Source organism: Natator depressus, chromosome 10, assembly GCF_965152275.1.
Source record: "Natator depressus isolate rNatDep1 chromosome 10, rNatDep2.hap1, whole genome shotgun sequence".
Classification (NCBI taxonomy): Eukaryota; Metazoa; Chordata; order Testudines; family Cheloniidae; genus Natator; species Natator depressus.
The window spans coordinates 11,644,648-11,665,604 of record NC_134243.1 but is presented as its reverse complement, the minus strand read 5'-3'; the positions used below and the strand labels follow the sequence as shown (position 1 = coordinate 11,665,604).

At 47.8% G+C, this 20,957-nt stretch overlaps 4 protein-coding genes across 8 annotated transcripts in view; 1 reads left to right on the top strand and 3 right to left on the bottom strand.

Moving 5' to 3' along the window:
* The window catches only part of MAD1L1 (mitotic arrest deficient 1 like 1), a 553,489-nt gene extending 552,475 nt beyond the window's left edge, over nucleotides 1-1,014 (bottom strand). For 2 of the 4 annotated variants that reach the window (XM_074965202.1, XM_074965204.1), the window contains exon 1: nucleotides 949-1,014. The gene's annotated coding sequence lies outside the window, so the exon portion shown is untranslated. The remainder of the gene's footprint in view (nucleotides 1-948) is intronic. The other 2 variants (XM_074965203.1, XM_074965205.1) reach the window with 2 other exon arrangements.
* Nucleotides 1,015-3,101: 2,087 nt separating this feature from the next.
* On the bottom strand, nucleotides 3,102-9,425 carry MRM2 (mitochondrial rRNA methyltransferase 2). Its single transcript, XM_074965199.1, has 3 exons — nucleotides 9,325-9,425; nucleotides 6,872-7,161; nucleotides 3,102-3,866 (listed from the first exon to the last, which is right to left on the bottom strand). Exons 1-3 carry the CDS (start codon nucleotides 9,330-9,332, stop codon nucleotides 3,424-3,426), a joined length of 741 nt encoding a protein of 246 aa, XP_074821300.1. The 5' UTR covers nucleotides 9,333-9,425; the 3' UTR covers nucleotides 3,102-3,423.
* Nucleotides 9,426-9,456: 31 nt separating this feature from the next.
* On the top strand, nucleotides 9,457-13,239 carry NUDT1 (nudix hydrolase 1). Of its 2 annotated transcripts, none has more exons than XM_074965201.1 (4): nucleotides 9,457-9,561; nucleotides 10,226-10,386; nucleotides 12,085-12,230; nucleotides 12,712-13,239. In XM_074965201.1, exons 2-4 carry the CDS (start codon nucleotides 10,235-10,237, stop codon nucleotides 12,882-12,884), a joined length of 471 nt encoding a protein of 156 aa, XP_074821302.1. In that variant the 5' UTR covers nucleotides 9,457-9,561; nucleotides 10,226-10,234; the 3' UTR covers nucleotides 12,885-13,239. The 2 variants fall into 2 exon arrangements, with proteins under 2 accessions (XP_074821302.1, XP_074821301.1); XM_074965200.1 differs by lacking the exon at nucleotides 9,457-9,561 and adding an exon at nucleotides 9,583-9,604 and having other exon boundaries at nucleotides 12,085-12,158.
* Nucleotides 13,240-13,869: 630 nt separating this feature from the next.
* SNX8 (sorting nexin 8) overlaps nucleotides 13,870-20,957 on the bottom strand; it is a 29,377-nt gene continuing 22,289 nt past the window's right edge. Inside the window, exons 9-11 of the mRNA XM_074965198.1 lie at nucleotides 20,013-20,162; nucleotides 19,375-19,524; nucleotides 13,870-18,258 (exon numbers count right to left, since the gene is read on the bottom strand). Of these exons, the coding sequence (XP_074821299.1) occupies nucleotides 18,145-18,258; nucleotides 19,375-19,524; nucleotides 20,013-20,162 (414 nt within the window). The 3' untranslated portion in view covers nucleotides 13,870-18,144. The remainder of the gene's footprint in view (nucleotides 18,259-19,374; nucleotides 19,525-20,012; nucleotides 20,163-20,957) is intronic.

Below are 20,957 nucleotides of genomic sequence, written 5' to 3'. Positions count from 1 at the left end.
CAGGGATAGTGTCCCTAGCCTGTGTTTGCCAGAAGCTGGGAATGAGCCATAGGGAATGGATCACTTGATGATTCCCTGTTCTGTTCATTCTCTCTGGGACACCTGGCGTTGGCCACTGTCGGCAGACAGGACACTGGGCTAGATGGACCCTTGGCCTGACGCACTATGGCCGTTCTTATGCTGCCCCAGGGGAAGGGGCACACTAGTGGCAGGGCCCTGTGCTACTTCCCCAGGGGGGTTCGGTATCAGGGGGCATGGTCCTGGGCTGCTACCCGGGAGGGGTCAGTATCGGGGGACAGGGCCCTCTGCTAATGTCCCTGGAGGTTCAGGTTTCAGAGCAGCAGCCGTGTTAGTCTGTATCCGTATAAAGAACGGGAGGACTTGTAGCATCTTAGAGACTAACAAATTTATTAGAGCATAAGCTTTTGTGGGCTACAGCCCACTTCATCGGATGCATACTGTGTCTGGGGGCGGGGCCCTGTGCGGCTGCTGCTGCCGGCCCCCCCCCCAGTGGTGGTGGGAGTTCTGGGGGGGCGGGGCCCTGTGCTGCTGCCGGCCCCCCCCAGTGGGGGTGGGGGTTCTGGGGGGGCGGGGCCCTGTGTTGCTGCTGCCGCCGGCCCCCCCCGGGGGGTGGGGGTTCTGGGGGCGGGCCTGTGCTGCCGCCGCTGCCCCCCCCAATGGGGGTGGGCGTTCTGGGGGGACGGGGCCCTGTGCTGCTGCCGGTCCCCCCCCAGTGGGGGTGGGCCCTGTGCTGCTGCCGCCGGCCCCCCCCCGGGGAGGGGTTCTGGGGGGGGTGGGGCCCTGTGCTGCTGCTGCCCGGGCGGGGGGGATCTCTGCGGGAAGAAGGGCCCCGTGCTGCCACGGGGCGGGAGGGGGCGGCCAGTCCAGCTTCCGCCCTGGGGGCGAGGCCCGCGGGGTGGGAGGGCAGCGCGGGCCTCTCACACTCACCCGCCGCAGCCGGCTCCCTCGCTCCGGCTTGGATCTCCCTCCTCGTCCTGCACCGAAATCTCACGAGAACTCGCGCCCAGCTCCCGCGACACCAGCCCGCCCCCTTGCCGTAATGCTGGGATTATACTTGTATCCTCGCTTGTAGCGCCTCCGTTCTCTTACCGTAATGCTGGGAGCACGCGTGAAACTCCTATGTCCCCAGAGCGGTAAACCAGTGAGTGTCATGGCAACGTTGTGCATGGGAGACCTGCCACTTTCTTGGGGAGTGGAAGTTTGATTTTCTGATTCAGACCCTGGACTGCGGTTTGGGAGACCTGGGCTCCAGTCTCCGCTTTGCCGTCTGAGCTTGCTCACTCTATGCTCCAGTGGGATATTTCCTCTCTCCCCTCCTTCGGTTGTTTAGACTCTGTCAGCTTTTCCCGGTAGGGACTGTCGCCCACTCTGTACATACAGTGCCTAGCCCCCTGGGACCTGGACTTCCTTTAGGGCCTCTAAGCACTAGTGCAACACAAATGTTTAACAACAAGAGTTATTCTACGAGGGGCCAGAAAGGGCATGAAGTGACCATCCCTTCTCCAACAAGGCAAGAGGCACCACGCTACAGGAGTTGGGCTGCCAACGTGCCATAGGGAGAGCGAGTAACCCACCTGGTCCCCCCAGATCTTCACAACTCCTGCCCACAGTAACACCCATGCCTGCATTCCATCCTTTGAACCCTGCAGTTCTGCTATCAGATTGGACCAGGACACCTGCAGAGAACCTTCCCCTGCCCCTTCTTCACAGACGGAAGCATCAGGCGGGACTCCTAGGATCATACACCCCACAGGGCTCAGGCCAGTCAGACCTGACCATATGCTGTCCTCTACTGAGCACTTTTTTTGCTTCATTTCCAGAGGAGACAAAGAGCTTAGAAAATGATCAAAATTCTGACTAACAACGTTAGTAGCAATATAACTGTGCATGCATTGGATTTGCAATCACATCAGTGACCAGCCTTAGTACTGTCAGGAGTAGAAGAATATGCCCAAAGTGCACTGTTAGCTCTGGAAAACGAAGAGGCCTGAGTGGAATGAAAAGCTGTATCCTTTTTTAAGATCCTGTTGCTGTCCTTCTGCAAGTAGATTCATGAGAATTCATGAATTCTCACTCCCACGTTCCTTCCTCACTCTTTTTGGGTATGCAATTGCACCTTTGCCCCTTCTGCCTAGAAATGATGGATACAAGGCTGAGAAACTCAGCAATTCACACCCCAATCTCCCCTCTCCAGCAGCAGCACTAAGAATGCCCACTGTTAACTTCAGCCATTCATGCCCTTATTCCACTCTCGCGGGAGGATGCAGTTTAATCAAACCAAGTATTTAAACAGAAATCCAAGGTAAATCACAGTAACTAAAATGTGTACTTTGTAAACCTCTTCACACTGCTAAACTGGGAATCCCAGCTATGCTTCCACTACGCGCACAAGTGACTCTGACCAGCTTTTTCCTGAGGCTGCATGAGAGAGCCTCCAGCACTTTGCTTTCCATGAGTTTGGGGCGCAGCAGGCTAGAGCTGTAATTGCAGGGAGAATCCTGCTCAGCCCACGGCTGGAGCATGCCAAGTGAAAACACTCTTTGGGGAATTTAGCTACTAAGCTCTAACAGGACTTGACTTGAGCACATGCAAAAACTGATTTTTCAGAGGCTTGTAAGCTGGTTAAATGTGGTTGGATTGTCGTGGGGACAACAAAAGGCACATCTATGACAAAAAGGCCACTCCTCCTCCAAGCCCCTGCTCCAAAGCCTAGGCACAACAGACCTTCTCAAAGAATAAGTCACCTGAAGTTTTTAATACAGGTAAAACATGCATTTTTCCTAGCCTCTTTCTTAGAAACAGCTTAACGATTTTGGCTGAAGTTTTCCAGAAAAACTCAGCCTGACGCAGACATCTGGCATAGAACGGTTCAGCCCATCTGGTTATTTGGCAAAGAGTGCACTAATAAATTGCACTAAGTTTTAGGAAAAATGCAGAGGAAGTAAAACTGACTCCTAGATCCCTTCTCTTCACTCTCATTATGACAACCACCTTACGTTTTGTTCAAAGCATGACTAGAGAGTCACAGAGTAGCAATTTGAAATAAACGTACAGCTGTAAACGAATCAATAACTAGTGTTTTATTTTTGTTTCCATCCCCCACAGCCAGGTTTTATATCATTTCCAAGAGCATTCTTCCCAGAGGGGGAGTTAGACTGGATGTCCTTACTTGCCTAGTTATATTATAAACTCAGTGGGACAACAACCTTGTTTTATTTTGTACCTGTAAAGTATGATGCACACCTATGATGTTATATAAATGACAGATTTCACCGAATTAGGCTTAACCATAAAGCAATTCAAATGTCAGAGTCTCAATGTTGGGATTTTTTTTTTTAAATACACTTCAAATCAAAGTATCCAGTCAGTGACTGACAACCACTGCAATAAAGGCAGACACAATCAGTGTTTCTGATGTTTCACTCCATCATTGTACAGTTTTGCCAAGTAATAGATCTCTGCTGACTCTTTCCGGCTGGACTGAGGCTTTATAGTTCTCACGTCCTGGAAGCGGTCCATTAGTCTGTTCTGGAGAAGATGGGCTTCCCGTCCATCCCAGAATTTACAGAGGATAGTTCCTCTTGGCCGCAAGATGCTTTGGGACAGATCCAAAAGGGTCAAGCATAAATTAATCAACTTCTGATGATCTAACTCTCGGATCCCTGTGGCATTAGGTGCCATGTCGCTCAAGATAACATCTGCCCTCTCTGTAGGAAGGAGCTCCTGGATCTTCTTAAGCGTGACTGGATCTGTAATATCAGCATTGGAAAGGAAGACTGCTCCTTCCAGAGGGGAAATATGAAGAAGGTCAACTCCAAGGACAAAACCAACAGGGGCATTAGGATCTAGGAAACAAAGAGTTAATGCAAGAATGGAAGATGCAAGACACCTCCCTATCTCCAAATTAATCACTCTTATTACAAGAGCTGCTAACAATACAAGTCATATTCATGAGTTTCCCCAGAGTTCAATATACAAACCTACACCACACATTGACAAAGTGCCGTCTAGCCCCCCTATAACCAGAATGCTCATCTATTATGCTCATCTCACCCTAGTTATTTTTAGCACATTAAAAAAAAATAAAAGCAAGCTTTCTTTAAAGATCGCTATTCCAGAAAGCCTCTTCATCCATCTCTACCCAGTGTATCAACAGTAAGGCTATGCTGGAGTCAGCCAGTAAGAACAGTACTTTGCCCTGTTATACAGCACCTTACAAACATTAATGAATTAAAACACAACACCTCTAGGAGGTCAATGTTACCACCACGTTTACAGAAAGGGAAATTAAGATACAGAGAAGCTAAGCTTCTTGCCTGAGGTTATCCACTAAGGGATGGTCTCAGAGAAGTGGATTTACTACAGCGATGGTGTAAGGGGAGACTTTGGCAAACCAGTAATGTGCCCGAAACCTCTACGGCTTATTGCTAAAAGCAGACAAGTCAGCAGGCTGTAAATTGGCCAAGTCAGCAGGCTTAGCTTAACCAAGGGGGGGGGGGAGGGGCCTTTGGGTGCCACAGAGAGGGCAGCTTGACCCAGCGTCCTTCCTGAGAAGAATTGTGTTGAAGTGGCTGATACATGCATTTTAGAAGAGCAGGATGTGCCCCAGGAATGTTTATTGCGGGCCTCAAGGCTGCAAACTCTGGAAAAACCTACACCTGGTTAATCGATAATCAGAAGGAACCTCTTGCTTGACAATTGAAACTACTTACTTAACAAGTTTTCTTTAAGGGACCTGTCATTCTATTACTAATGTATAAATAAAGAGGAAAAGTTTGAGGTAGTTGGACTCTCTTTGGACTCTCCCTCTGGATACATTTTGCAGTCCCCACTGGCAGACGAAAGATTTGGCCACCGGAAGCCTGCCACTGTGCCACTCGAAAGTCATACTCGGCTTTGGTAATTATCAAGGGTTGGGGGTGTTTTACTAACATGTTGCAGACGTGTGTGTAAGTGCTGGAGACTAAGTAAAGTTTAGCTTTAAGTGAAAGCACTCTTGTGTTGTCCTGTTTGTCCCAGCCATCTATTGGTCGGACAGTCGTGTCTTCCCTGATTTATTTCCTGACACCACTTCGCACAGAGTAAAAGTTACCAAGAGCTTTGGGTTGAAAGAACACCAGGTAACAATGGAACAACCTCTTGCTGTACTGTAGATACTTACTACAGTGAAGTATGTTGCTAATGTAGACATATCCTAAGCTAGTGGCAGAGATGGGGACAGACCCCCTCTTCCCCTATGCCCAGCCCTTTCCTTTAGCCTTTACATAATATCCCATAGAGTAGCTCAATGTAAGAGCTTTAGCCACTTCTGCAATACATGAGCCATCTCCTTCTGGGTTCTCACAACACATTTTTTGGTGGCCTCACAATGTGGCCACCAACTCTTGCTGGTGGCCACTCTGACAGTTTTTCGTAATACACTTTATTAAGTTTAGGAAAAACAAATAAATACACACAGATACGCATAGGCACGGACTCCATGGCTGCTCCAGCCCTGGAGCAGCCACGGAAAAAAATTAGTGGGTGCTTGGCACCAATTGGCAGCCAAGCTCCCCCACAGCACCTCCAGCCCACTTGCATGCAGCCCCACTGATCAACTCCTCCCACTCCCTCCCAACCACCAGAATCAGCTGTTCCACTGCGTGCAGGAAGCACTGGGAGGGAGGGGAGGAACAGGGATGGGGCATGCTCAGGGGAGGGGGCAGGAAGAGGTGGGGTGGTGGCGGAGCAGAGGCAGGACAGGGATGAGGTCTTGGGGTAAGGGGTGGAGTGGGGACGGGCCTGGGGGCAGAGCAGGGGCAGGACAGGGCCTTGGGGTGGAGTGGGGTCGAGACCAGGGGCAGAGCAGGGGCTTGGGAGAAGATGTGAAGGGGGGGGCAGGCCTGGGGTGGAAGGGGAGTTGAGCACCCCCCGGGGTAAAGAGAAAATTGGCATATACATGTCCAAATCATTGTAATTTATTTATGTAGGATTTTTTTTGCAAACTCAATAATAAAAATAATGTACAGCTGTCTCTATTCTTTACTGGACCTAAACAGAACAGAAATACAAATAAAGGTGCTTTGCACATTCTTGTCTTTTTTTGTTGTTTCTTTCGCTTTTTTGGTAGCTATTTTTTTTTTTTAAAAGACTCCCTAGATATTAAGTCTGTGAAAAGTAATATTAACAAACATACAAATATCACTTTTCACAGCAGACTTACTCAGCCCCAGCAAGCCCTGGATGGGGAGGTGGGTTTGTAGGCAGAGGGGGCCAAGGCAGAGGGGTAGTGGGGGAGGTAGTGGGGGCCAGGGTGATGGGGAGGTTAACTCAGGGCTAGAGCCCACTACCACCTGGCCAGGTAATGAAGCTCAAAGCCCCGTGGCTGGAGCCTGCTACCTGCCACCCCAACGCTGAAGCCTGACCCCACTACCCCCGGGAAGGTGGGGAACTCACTGGAGACACAAAAGCTGGAGGAGGCACCCAGAAGGGAGCAGGGCCCAACAACTGCTGGCAGTCCCGGTAGAGGGGCCGCTGCTTTACCCACCCCTGCTACCGCCATCACTGCCCAGGAGGCTGCGGTCGCAAGAAAAGCCCGGGTGGCCGCATTTGAGAAATGCTGGGTACTCCCTAAAGATGGCTTCTCCACTCCAGAGGAATTGCTCCTCTTTATTACCATCATGGTTACAAAAAGCCCCGCATACTTTATACAAACTTTATACAGCTAGTAATGACTGTGCTGAATGTAAGCACACACCCACATTCAGCTTTCTTCAGCCCAGCTAAATCTATTAGTAGAAGACACTCCTCACAGACTGCAGGTTGAGTCAGCATTGTCTAGTTCTTTTGGGTGCTAAGCATGTGCACTCACCAGTGCCCAAAGCATTGACTCGCTGTATAGCAACCTGACTCCAAGCTCCAGGAGCTGCCCCGCAGTCTATCACAGAGAGCCCTGGACGAAGAATCTTATGTTTGTCATCTATCTCCAGCAGTTTGAAAGCACTCCGGCAACGATAATTATGCTGTTTTGTTGCCCTCACAAATGGATCCTTAAGATGCCGCTCCAGCCAGCGATGCTCTGCCCCAATTTTGCTCTTTAGATATCCTGCAGCAGTGTGGAACCTTTGGCACTGAAGGGAAGCGCTCACCAACCTCTGATAACTATAAAAAAGAAAGGTAAGTTAATCTGTTTCTGCATAACCACTGTGCACTTGACAACCATATGTCTCTAAAGTAACAGACTCCAATTCTAACCTCATTCCTTTCAATCTATCAGTAAGCTCGTCTACAGATGGGACTCCTGAAATTTACTGGCTCATTTTAGAGACTATTGGGCACCTGCAGTTAATAATTATATTTATTTATTATGTGTATTGTAGTAGTATCCAAGAGTTTCAATTATAGACCAAAAAGAAAAGGAGTACTTGTGGCACCTTAGAGACTAACAAATTTATTTAGTCTCTAATTTGTTAGTCTCTAAGGTGCCACAAGTCCTCCTTTTCTTTTTGCAAATACAGACTAACACGGCTGCTACTCTGAAACCTGTAATTATAGACCAGGATCCTATTCTGCATCAGCACTGTACAAACACAGAACAAAAGGATGGTCCATGCCCGCAAAGAGCTCAGCATTTACAGTGAGATTTTCGTATCCTAAAAACAGTATCAACATTATCCAGTCCTCGAAACAACTCTGCAAGATAGATATTATTGAATACCGTGACCATCTCACAGCAATCCGGTGGCTTATGTGAGGCTAGATGGTTCTTTTTGGTCCAGTCTTTAGGGAATAGGTGTTCACTTTGCAACACACACCATCACTGTTAGCACACTGGGCCCCTTTGTTGGCAGTGGCAAAGGCACCAAGAAACAAATGAATCTGGATGCCCCTCTTTCTCCTAAAAGCAGTTCTTTAAACATAGTGAAAGGACACCATGTTGTAGCTGTTCTGTGGATAGAGAGAGGCATTCAGTCACCAGAGCTGTCATTAAGGAACCTCACCCCAACACTAAATTCACTAAGAAAAAAGGTTAGTTAACATTACTCCTCCAAAAGTCCCCTTTTCCCACTAATAGATTTAGTCTAAATTCTCCTTCATCTTTCCCAATAACAGCTGTTTTATAAACACTGATTCATAGATTTGAAGGCCAGAAGGGACCACCTATTATGATTACCTAATCTCACCTCCTGCAAGACCATAGAATTTCACCCAGTAATTCAAACCCTTATCTTGTGTCTGAGCTACAGCATGTTTTTAGAAAGCTATTCCATCTTGTTTTAAATCTTCAAGTGATGGAGAATCTACCACATCCCTCTATAAGTTGTTCTAATGATTAAATCACCCTCACTGTTACAAGTTATATGTACCAAGAGAAATCTGCATGTGACATAAGGACCCAGAGACAGGGTAACAATCCAATCCACCATTTGTAAGCTCTTCCTGATTTTTGACTGGGTAACCCCCCATATAAGTGATGCTTTTGAGACAATCACAAAGGCCAATATCAGTTTTGGGCCCTTGTAGCACTGGCATGTTGTATCACGTTATTCAGGGGCCATGACCCATTGTCACATGATATGCAATGATGCTGCAAAGGAATATATGAGCTCAACATCACAGTGTCAGACTCATGCGGTAGAATTTCAATCCCAGAACATACTGATTGTCCCCATTTGGGACAGTCATAATTGTTTTAGCATACAATAGTTAATCCTCTGCATCTTTCTTTTTCTTTCCGTTCCAGCGATTTCAAACTGAGTTCATTTGAGTGAGCTCAACAATGATTCCCCCCCCTTTTTTCTCCCCAACTGTCCCCATTTCTAGATTTCAAATATTAACAAGTCTGAAGTTTTTCCCTCAAAGGAACAACAGTGGCACCCCTGCCGTATGTGATGCGACAGGCCTAGGGAAAAGGGGGTTTGCGCGCACACAGATCCTCCAGGCCCAAAGAGGGGCTCAGTGGGACAGGCGAAGAACAGAACAAGGGATATGGAACGGAGTCTTATCCCAGCCCTGGGGAGTCACACCCCGCCCCCTGCAATGCGCCACGGTGACGGGGAGCACCCTGTGAGCAGCAGCAGAGACCCCCCCCCCTTAAACCCCGCTCTCCAGGGGACGGTACCGTGGCTAGTCACAAGTGTCTCCCGACCGGGCCGTCACTGGGTTCAATCCCCGGCTCCCCGCTGTCAGACTCGCCCCGCTGCACCCCCTGCCCGCCCGCCGCGGGAAGAACAGAGAGACCAAACCGCGCAGGGACCCCAGGGCGGAGCTCCCCGACCCCTCCCCGCGGGGAGCAGCACCCCAGCCCCGCGCCGACCCCCTCACCGGCTCATGGCTCCGGCCCACAGCCCCGCCCTGCTCCCAGGCTCTCCTCTGAGGCCTCCCCGCCTGAAACACGCTCTGCGCCGTGGGTTCCGGCTCCGCGCAGCGCCGGGGAGGGGAGAAAGCGGCTTTCCGGCTCCTGCTTCCAGTCGGGCCGTTTTCAACGGAACAACCGGCGGCGCGGGGGTGGTGCACGTGGGGTCGCCAGGCCGGGTTCGTCGGGGGGCTGGAGAGGGTCAGGTGAGTGATGCGGGGCGGGCCGGGGCGGGCTAGGCCGGGCCAGGTGAGTGATGGGGGTCGGAGCGGGCTGGGGGCGGCTAGGTTACTGATGTGGGGCGGGACAGGCTGGGCCGGGCCAGGTGAATGATGGGGGGCGGGCTGGGCCGAGCCAGGTGAGTGATGCGGGGTGGGGCCAGGCGAGTGATGGGGGTCGGAGCGGGCTGGGGGCGGCTAGGTTACTGATGTGGGGTGGGACAGGCTGGGCCGGGGAGGTGAGTGATGGGGGTCGAGACAGGTTAGTGATGGCGGGAGGGCAGAGCGGCTGAGCTGGGTGCGGCTAGGGCAGTGATGGGCTGGGCGCTGAAGGGGGGTGATTGGTTTTAATCAGCAATTTCCGGGGCTAAGTAGGGGACAGGACCGGGCACAGCAGCACGATCCCCTGGCTATTGTCCCTTCCCCTCTGCACGCAGTCTGTGTACATAGGTGCTGGAAATATGGGGGTGCCTGGCTTGAAGTGGTTTCCATCATACACAGGGTTTATAGTGTGGGCTAATGGCTCTCAGCACCCCCATGATACAAATTGTTCCAGCACCCCTGCCTGTGTGTGTCCCATGCACTGCGGGCACAGTTTCTGATCACACTCTCCCAGGAGTGCCCGGCTCAGACCCATCTCCCCTTTGCACAGACAGGGGCGATGTTCACAAGCAAGCTCTTCACCCTGGTGCTGGTGGTGGAGCCCCAGCGGGTGCTGCTGGGCATGAAGAAACGTGGATTCGGGGCTGGGCGCTGGAACGGATTCGGGGGCAAAGTGCAGGCAGGCGAGACCATAGAGCAGGCAGCCCACAGGTGAGATGGGTACACATGCACCGTGGGGGTGTGGGAGGCAAGACCACATCCTATGCATCCAATGAAGTGGGCTGTAGCCCACGAAAGCTTATGCTCTAATAAATTTGCTAGTCTCTAAGGTGCCACAAGTACTCCTGTTCTTTTTGCGGATACAGACTAACACGGCTGATACTCTAAAATCAACCAGAAGAGGCAGGCAGACTGGGTGACCCCTCTCCCTGAGCTATTCAAACTGTCATTTGGACAGTCATCTCCAAGTCAGGTGTGTAACACGGGAGTATCACCAGCCTCCAGCATTTAGAAACCATGAGTCAGCCCCTCTTTTAAAAAAACATGAGATTGTTTTAAATCATAATTTTTAAAGCCAAAACACTGGGGTTTTTTATTTGCCCTCTGGGTTTTGAATCTTTTGGGTTCACGTTTTTCAAGCTTTTATCTTCAGTGTTGAGGGCTGGAAACTTTCTTTGAAAAATGAAAGCTGAAGCTTTAAGAAAAACATCAAATATCAGGAGACTTGTGATAAAATCACAAGAGCTGATCAGGTGATTTCCCCCCCCCCCCCCACTTACATAATTTATTACAAAAGCCTCAGCCCAATTAAATATTACTTGGCAGTTCTGTAGTGCCTTTTGTGGGAAGATCACTGAGCGCTTTGTAAACTAATTAAGTATGGCAGGTTGATAATCACTTCACCCATGACTGAAAATGCCTTGAGCTGTAAGTAGCACCTATTGCAATAGTCTCTATGCACTACACAACAGGTGAGGATGTGACTGATGAATAGTGTGCTAAACAATGTAATTTCATGAGTTGTAATTTGGCTAGGATACCAAATTAATATCTATCTATTTTACTAAAAGTGCCAGACCCTCTCTGGTAAACCTGTTTTAAGTTTCATCCAAAAGATAAGAAGCACAGTGTTGCCTTGGCCGTGTTGCAGGATTGTTTCAGTAAGGGCTCAAAGGAAGAATGCCAGCTGCTGAGTCACCAATACTGACTTCCTGCAGCACTTGGGTCTCTCTCCTATTTATTTTATGGACTCTGTTGGGATTGCAGCAGAAGGTGACATGGCAGATGACAGCTGAATTAATAATTTCATATAAAAATTAATGTCCGCTTCATATAGAAGAGTTCTTCTGACATAAGCCTATGTCTCCCAACCTCCTGGCCCTTTCACAAATGCCTGAATTTTCCTTCGGATTGGCAGGGAGTTTGGCATTGCTCCAGTAAATCTCTGGGTATGCTACAAACCAGTTTTGCTCGTTTCTGGGTATTCCAAAGCTCCCTTCTGCATAAAGTAGTTTACTTTGCAGAGAACTGGCCTCTCACAGAGCTTCTTTGGCTGCATTTTATATAACAGCCTTTTAGGTAAGTTACTGCCAGTGTATGGAAGGAGGGAGAGAGATGAGCCTCCTATCTTGGTTTGTTAGGCTCTTGCTACTGCTGAAAATATGGAGGATGGGATGCTTTGAATAATTCAGCATTTAATAATAAGTATTTGAAAAGTTCTCAAAGCACTGCACACACCTAGCCTCACACCAGCACTGAGGTTCTAGTTACTAGAACAACATGTTTGTGCAAAAGATGCAGGATGACTCCCTGCCTTCACCCTAGAGTGGTGTGTATGCAGATGTTAACTGTTGAGTGTGTATTTCCCCACTGCTCGCCCTCATGCAAAGATATCTGTCCCTCTTGCAGGGAGCTGCTGGAAGAGAGCGGATTGACCGTAGACAACTTGCAGAAGATGGGTCAGATCACCTTTGAGTTTGTAGGTAACTCTGAGCTCATGGAAGTCCACATCTTCCGGACGGACAGCTTTCATGGAGAGCCAACAGAAAGTGATGGTAGGAGTATGGGGCAAGTGGCAGCACAAAGAAGATTTGTTTGCCCCTATTTCCTAATACTTAAAAGCATATGCGGAGAAGGGGTGATGCTGGTCCCATGCTCACGTAGGCCTCTGTGATGCACATTGAATTTGTCTTCCCCACACACACACACACACACACACCCTCAATATTAGTTTTGGACTCTCAGCCCTCATTCTCCTGGCCAGAAGCATCCTGCCAGGGTTTACTAGAAAGGGGGTGGTGGCTGAGTAGGGCTATGTTCTCTGAGCAACATTAGCAGCCTATTGCCTCCCAGAGTCCTGCTTCTTCCTCTGGACAATTTCCCCCTACAGTCCCTCCAAAACAAAACCAGCTAGCTGTGCAGGCCTATGAATCATAGTTGTTGGAAGTGCTTTCCTTCCCTCCTAGGACACCCAGCATTAAAACAAAACAGCAGTGAAATAAGTTTACCCAAACCTCTTTATTCTTCCTATTTTAGAAATGTGCCCACAGTGGTTTCAGCTGGATCAGGTGCCTTTCAGTCACATGTGGCCAGATGATGTCTACTGGTTTCCCCTACTGCTCCAAAAGAAGTTGTTCCTGGGCTATTTTAAGTTCCAGGGGCTAGACACTATCCTGGAGTACACGCTGAGACAGGTGGAGGAGGTATAAGAGGAAACAGCAGCATTCCACCCTCATCAAATACATCATTACCCATATTGGGCCAGGCCCCAACTATTAGACATGAACCTGCCATAGCAGTGGCCACTGTATGCAATGCTCTCCTTTCTCAGCAGAGGAGACTTATCTACTGGATGGGTGGAGGAGAAAAAGTGGCTTTTCTCCTGCGGGAGAACAAAAGACAGCAGTTCTTGTGCTGGTGCAGTTCCAAGGTGTGGAGTGTTTCACTTATGGTTTGGGTAATGACTCCCATAATTCAATGGTATCCCTTTCTCCTCTAACCGTTAGCTCAATAATCTGTTCCTTTTCCAATGGCCCTGTTTTACATTAAAAATACTAAAATGAAGATAGCATTCATGGTCTGATTCATGTTCCAGGGACGTGACAAGATGATTTCTGAAAGGCCCTTACAAATAGTCCAGAAGCGGAGACCTGGCCCCAAGCAGCACAGAGACTGGAGCGTAATAGTTAACTTTCTTCACAGGCTACAGCACTGGAACTAGCACTCCCCTTAATTCTCTTTCCCACTCATGCCACAAAGTGGGACAGTGTGTTGCTTCCTTTTATTCAGGGCCAGCTGAGGCTGGAGCATTTGGGGGAGGCTGGGCATGGAACCGTGCATGGCTCTAGTTGTTTTCCTCTCAAAGCAGCAGGAGGTTGTGGCAACAGGTAAAATAAAGCAATGTGGTTGCATAGCATTGCTTAGGCACTTCCCAGGTTCTCATTTCTCTTAACCATTTAAACAGTGAATGAATAGTTAAGGTTATTAACTGTCCCTCCAGCTCAGCTTTTCATGCAGACAAGTGAAAATGTGCTATAAAGCTCAGAACCTTCAGCAGGGGCTTTCTAATAGGTTTCACCCTAAGACAGCAGTAGGTGAGCTGTACAGGGCTTGGGTCTGCTCCCAACTCAGCATGCAGGGCAATGAGTTTGATCAGTCCATACCAGAAATAATAAAGCCACTCTTAATGTCTTATACAAGGTTTTTTTTTTTGTCTTACAAATACATATTTTTTAAACACAGTTGGAGATAGAATCTTGGAATGTAATATAATCTGTAAACATTTCCAGTCTATCAGCTGTAGTAATTGTTTTCTAATTCCTGCAGTTTGATAAAGTGCTTCATACATAAGACTATTTGAGCAAAGCAAAGATACAGGATTTTCCCAAGCAGGTAAAATTCACATCCTCCAACCAAGCCTGCCTCTTCCTATCTCCGTCCAGCTGCTCTGAATAGTCTGTACTAGTCAAAGTGCCATTCCTCATGCACGTGGCAAGCCTTGTGCCCCTGCCATTCATTCTGTATTACAAACACTATTACCTCTGCTGCTATTGCAGAGACCAGTATTTTGATTTCTGTCCTCACCTGAGCTGCTGCTGCATCTTTCAGTAAAGTCACAGTCTTGAACTTGTGCAGCTAGCCTGTTACAAATTCAGCAGTGACTTCCATGGGTGATCAAAAAGGAAGAGCAGATGGAGCAGAGACAAGAGGAGAACAAGGCACTGTTTAAACATAGTGATCCCATCAGCAAGTCACAGGTGAGGGGGGGAGTGATATTTTGGAAAGTTTCCCCATCTGTAAACCCTTCTGTGCGGCTGGTCAGAGTGGGCACCGCATGTTGTCCCCTTCCGATTAGAAACAGCGGTGGCAATAGGAAAGGCAGGCTACATGGCTGTTTCGGTGGAAAGGAGACCAATTTCTGTACTAAAGAGTCAGGTTCTCCTCACCGGTTTCGTACTCATCTACAGACCCGGCTTCTTCAAGACATTCTGGTGCAGACACTCTTGCACTGAAAATTGTAAGTCTGGATGTCTTATCTACAAAGTCACATCGCAAATGGGTGGAAGCCCCAGGAGGTCAATATGTGCAGATAAAGCTTCCATTCAGAAAGGCACATTAACTCTTTGGTGCTAGAGCTCACAGCAGCAGCAGGCACACCCTAATTGGCATGCCCTGTTGAACTCATTTCCTGTTGTGCTCAACATTAATTCAAAACTAATTCCAGTCATCGGAGAAAATTTGGCAAGTTAATGCCCTACCAGCTCTGGTATTGGGAACTGCTTATTTAATGCATTATGTTTTATTTTCACTATTTCTCTTTGTTAGTCTGAACACAGCATGGACGATAACAGCACCATGGAAGCAACTGGTTCTGCTTCCTCTACATTGCATATGGGGCACACAGAGAACTGAAGTCAGTTTGACTTTTCTACCCTTCACTCTTCCACAGTAGAGAAGTTGTAATAGATGCTGTCTCTGCGAACTGCATTGACCCCTAAACTAAGAGGAGAACACAAGTGCAGAAGCCCCATCTCTGCTGCTGGAAGTAGTCGTGCCACCACCATTTAGACTTCAGACCAGAATGGCTAAGTCTCTAAAAATAGGTTTGCAAGTTAAAGCTTGTATGAACCACAGTGTGAAGGGACGATGCTCCACAGAGAGAGCAGTAACTAGGGCAATCCCCCAGGATGTGGCATTGGCTATATCAGGTATACGAACGCTAGACACTCATTCTCTCTTGAAAGCTGCCCAAAACTTAGCAGAAGTTGTTGAACAACAACTGCAGTCCTCAGTGAAGCAGGGTATGTTCATCCCTGTCTTCATTCAGGGGCTAGGACAAGGCGACTGCACGAATAGGCGTATTCTCACTCCGAGCCGCTCCAATGAAACATTTCTTTTTAAGATAGGTTAAGTGTGCAACAGATATAAATCTGATTATCCTACTGAATTCCACAGGCAGAGCCTGTAAGGGCTGCTGCTTAAAGAAGAGTAATGAGCAGTTATCCCTTGGACCGCTAAATATTTAATATTAGCCTTAAGAGTTTTTAGAAATAGCTGTTACACTTTCAGGCTTTTTATAACTGTGAAAAGGGCAGGGTTTCTTTCTACTAGAGCCAACTCTTTGCTATGCCGACAATCAGCCTCTATCAGACAACTGATAGAGGCAATACGGCTCCCCATTTGATTACACGGGAGATCCAAACTTTTCCAAGACAGTGTACAGTATTTTCTTATTTTGATTATTTGTTTAACAGCAGACAAACTACTCTTCAATTATCAGACAAATAAAAAGATTTATGCTGGGGGTGGGAAGCTAGGCTTGACCACAACCAGGCAACACATCTTTAAAAGTATTGATCCTGTCTGCACTAGTGTTTAAAAACACAGTAAAATTTAATGTAAGCTAACATAAAGTAACCTATCTTCCTAATCTAAACAAGGTCAAATGGAGAAATTTTTCTTGTCTGCCACTCAAGATGGTGGTTTATTATTACACTGTACATACATTTATGGTCTTAGTAATTTGTCTTAGTTTGTGAGTAGAATCTCTTCTGTATTCCTTGGTATTCTCTTCCAAAGAGTCACTGGCACCTGTCTCAGGCTCTTGCAAAGCACGGTAGATTAGGTGCAAGGGAAACATTTTGAGCAAGCGTTAGAAAGAGTTAGCACTTAAGCTGCTAACACGCAACAAGCAATGCATTCTATGTAGGACCTGTTTTTACATTCACCCCAGCTCCCTGTAGCCGCAGCACCAAGAAATCGACATACACCGGCCATGTTCACACTGCATTAAGAGAGCGTGGCTGCAGTTCACATAGCTAGTTTAATCAAGCTAGCTTGTGTGTGAGGAGGAGCGAAGCAAGAGCAGCATGGGTTTCAGCATGGGCTAGTCATCCAAGTAATTACCCGGGTTCTGGCCACATTTGTACAGTCAGCACTGAATTGTGCGCTGCCAGGGCTTCACTGCTCCCAGCAGCTGAGCTAGCTAGAGTATAGCGAGCTTGGCTATGCCTACACATGGTGTAGTCACATCTGATGATTGCAGTGTAGACACACCCAGTGTCCTATGTAGGACAATCTAGTGTAGCCCCTGTCCCACAGTGGTGGTTTCTCAAAGATGGAAGGGCCCTGCCTGTCCCAGACACCAGAACACTGATTAGCTTAGCGACGTAGGTCAAGTAACTTTCGTTATTTCAATCATAGTTCCTCTTGCAGCAGAAACTAAACACTATATATACGAATCAGAATTCTAGGATTAGAGAAGTTGAATACACTCCCCCTTAATGGACAAGTTACCTAGACTAGGGAAATAATTAGGGTCCAAATTTGACAGCTCATTCTTCCTAATTAGTGTGTTTCCTTTTCACTCACTTAAAGCTTATTGCCTCCTTCACCTCAAGGCGTTTGCCTTCATCTTCAAGAGAAGATGATCATGGTGGTGCTGCCAGAAAAGAGCGGCAGCATCACCATGATAAATACTGACTCTTGCTGATGAACTGAACATTTTCAGTCCTGTCCTGGTTATGTAACAATTGATAGTAGATCAGAGGGAACATCAGCCTTAGCCAATTTGGGCTTTTACAGGCAGCCGTCCTCTGAGGATACCAGCGTGTAACACAGACACCCAGGAGTGAAGACTCCAGCTCTTCCCAGGAAAGTTAATCACCCCAGAGCTGTCCTGCTTCAACAGTATGAAAAGTTATCCCTTTCTAAGGGGTGTATCATCATTTCAATCAGCTATTTTCTATGCATGTGGCAGGCAGACTCCCATAAGAAATGCTGTTCAGCAAGGTAATCTTTGGCCACACATTACTACTTATGAGCAAATATGCCCTGTGCTTTCCTGTGACACAGGTTCAACTCCCACACTGGGAAACATCACAACCAGCACTGACCCACCCAGCAGAGCTAGAGAGCCACCCAGAAGCTTTCCCCTGTTTTGTATGTGGATCTAGCAATATGAAATCAAACACCTAACCAATGAACCTGGGGAGAAAGGGAGGCTAGCCTTCAGCTCTCCTTACCCACATATGCCTCTAGTTTGGGCCCCAAGCTTAAATAGCAAGGAATGCTTTGGACATCCTGTGCATCTCAGCACTGTAGACATTGGCCAGTATATGTGTAGATAGCTGTAAGAGGGTAGTTAGTATGAGCGGCATGGGACTTCAGCAACAGCTGAACTGCAGCACATGGTGTACCAAGCCACTTCCAGTCCTTAGGCAGAGGACCTCTGGGGCAAAGAATCGCAGTCGTGCTCCAAATCTTCTTCAAAATAAAGAACAAAAATCAAGAGATTGTCTCTCTCTCTCTGTATGTGCTTCTGTTTCCAGTCTGTCCATAAGTCAGAGAGCAGCTCAAAGCAGCAGTATAAAAATAGCTGTTTGGAGAATTCCTTTTAATATCTGGAGATAGAGGTCACACCCCTCTCTGGACTGCACTTCGACTTGGTCAGTGTCAGATCTCAGAGCGTTAATTGGAAAAGAAGTTGCCCTCTGGGGGTGACAACGGTGGTGTTGGCATGTTGTGGGGTCCCACAAACAGGCAGCTCAACTTTGGCTTCAGTTCATTCCAAACTTTACTCATCTGGAGGAAAGAAAGCAAAACAGCTTGGTGGGTCATCACCTTGTCACACAGCACACTCAAAAGTCTGAGTTCTTGGCAGCACTACGCTGTGTTGGAGGTTGATCAAAAGCCAATGCATTTGCAGAAATGTTATATGGAAAACCAGTAAGTCCAAAGCACCCCTCCATCAAACTGGTGCTTTAATGCAGCTCTCTGAAGATCCTGTCATCCTTACCAAAATAGGTAGACAGGGAAGAGACAGAGTTTTGAAGGCTTGGTTAGAGCTCTCCACTTAAACTGTCTCCCCTAACAAACACTTCCATGAAGCAATGCATGGAAAGAAGTCTGAACCTAGGAAATGCTGAATGATTTATTTAAACACATAACAAGGCAACCTGTTAGGTCAGGGGTGGGCAAACTTTTTGGCCTGAGGGCCACATCTGGGTATGGAAATTGTATGGCAGGCCATGAACAAAGAGCTGTGACCACAACGTTTTTTTTTTTTAAATCAGAAAAGACACGCTGTGCCAGGACGTAGCCACAGGTGGGCCATGTCCCACACACTTATCATCCAGGGCAGGTCCACCCCATCACTTGCCCCACTCCACCACCCGGTTCTCCAGCCGGGGAGCAGGGTCAGGGGCTTGCCCCGCTCCCCCTACCCGCCCACGCTCCTGCTGGGGAGCAGGATCAGGGCGCCGGAGCAGAGCAAGCCGCAAACTCCGCTCCTTGACCAGAGCGGGGCAATGGAGCTTGAGGGACGGATTAAAAGCTCTCATGGGCCAGATGCAGCCCACGGGCCATAGTTTGCCCACCCCTGTGTTAGGGCCTTTTTCTTGCTATATAATTTCTGTTTAACACGAAGCAAAAAAGCAAATCCATCTAGCAAATATACAGCATCTGCAACTGAATAACCAGCATTCCACAGATGATTATCTCACACAGCTCCAAAGCTAAAGTCACCCTGGGGAGTGCGGGGACTGGAAACACACACACACACACACACACACACGCACGCACACGGTTTATCAGCGCCACCTTCCCAAGCAGAGCCCCACTCTGAGAACGAGGGAAAAACAAACAGCTCAAATACATATTTTCAAGGAGGAAGGGAGGCAAGTTGACTGAAGAACTTACCTCTTTATGGCCCTGGATCTGGGAGTTGACAAAAGCTCCCAAGATGTGGGAAGTGAGAGGCAGGTAGATATGGATTAGCTGTGTCTCCTGGTGCAGGCAGTACAAAGAAAAGTAATTCCGCAGCTCCATGGTCATGATGGCATTCTCTTGCTGAGAGACAAAAAAACCAGTTAACCTCACTGTCCAGAAGTGAGGTGCACAGGGGGCTGGAAGAAATGCATCATCCTCAGTGTGTACTCACACCAGCAGAGCACAAGTTCTCCTCTCTACCCTGTAACTCAAGCACTTGCCAAAAATCAGAAATGCAGTCCTGTGCCCATTTTGCTTGACAGCAACTGGAGAGGTCACATAGCAAGCACTTTCCACCATACAGATTGTGCATTTCTGCACTTCCTACAGGCAGCTATATTGGACCACCTTTTTTTTGATGCCAAACACCAGCAGTAAGTGTTCAGTAGAACAAAGACACTTTCCTTGCAGCACAGCAATTAATTTGAATATGACTAAGATCTATGGGTGACCCTTTCTGCCTCTTCCAAAAACACGGATAAGCCACATTATGGCAGTATTAGGAAGAGGTTTCCATCCAATACACATGCAACCCATCACTCCCACACACAGAGAAATATCTGCCCTACCTCCACAATTCGTGACTCCAGCTGTTCCACGGACTCTGGCTCCTTGTTCTGCACAGTGGCACTCATCATCTGCTTCTTCATCATGCTGTACTTGTGCAAAGCTCGCTGGTGTTTGTGCAGTACTCCCTTCTCATGCCTCTCACACAGATCCTTCAGGACAAAGGAAAACAACTGATACTGACCCCATACCAGAGCCTAGACACAGGAAAGTGAGCCATGGGAGAGGGTGGGGAGAAGAAAATGTGCACATCTGGGAGATACACAGCTGAGGGCATGTAAGGTGTCCCATGCAATTTCTAAACTCTGGACTATTTCAAATAAATAAAGCCTTTTAAGATGAGAACCAGAACTGCTCTGAGCCAAAACGGAGGATACAGCAGGTGATCTGAAGCTGCATCTCTGTCAATGTGCCTTGAACTTTACCAACACCAAACTTACTATCTACATATCCCTTTCAATATTAAGCATTACTAATTAACCTCTTGTTAGCTTGCAGTGCCCTGCTATTTCAATCCTGGACTGGGCCCCTCTTCAGGAAGGCTGCCAACTGTGTTGAACTGCATTTAGATGCTTTCTGCAGGGTGTCCATGAAGGAGTAGGCTGAGAGTGTAAAACTCATTTCAGTTGTAACTGAGCTAATGTCTTCACATGTAAAAGGCTGGTCTACTAAATTCATTCTCTTTTCCTGCCCCCAAAATAGCTGACTTATGAAAAAGATTAGCCGATTCCCACAAGTGAAGCAGATGGATATCTTCAACTCCTTGCAAGGTTTGGTGTCCACAAAACTTAATGAGCCAAGAGCAGATCCGTAACACTTCAGAGCTAGCCAAGGGGGAGAATCACTCCCCTCACTGTACATGATGCCAGTTTGCCTCTGAACTGACTGTCCAGCTAGTTTTCCATTTTACTTGGCGTTACACCCTCTAAAAAGCACAAAACTGTTCT

Coding starts and splice junctions, on each gene's coding strand:
- MRM2 (XM_074965199.1), bottom strand. Junction 3,867..6,871: donor AGTCAATGCTTTGGGCACTG/GTGAGTGCACAT, acceptor TTTGTTTCCTAG/ATCCTAATGCCCCTGTTGGT.
- NUDT1 (XM_074965201.1), top strand. CDS start 10,235: ATGTTCACAAGCAAGCTCTTCACCCTGGTGCTGGTGGTGGAGCCCCAG. Junction 10,387..12,084: donor ATAGAGCAGGCAGCCCACAG/GTGAGATGGGTA, acceptor TCCCTCTTGCAG/GGAGCTGCTGGAAGAGAGCG. Junction 12,231..12,711: donor AGAGCCAACAGAAAGTGATG/GTAGGAGTATGG, acceptor TTCCTATTTTAG/AAATGTGCCCACAGTGGTTT.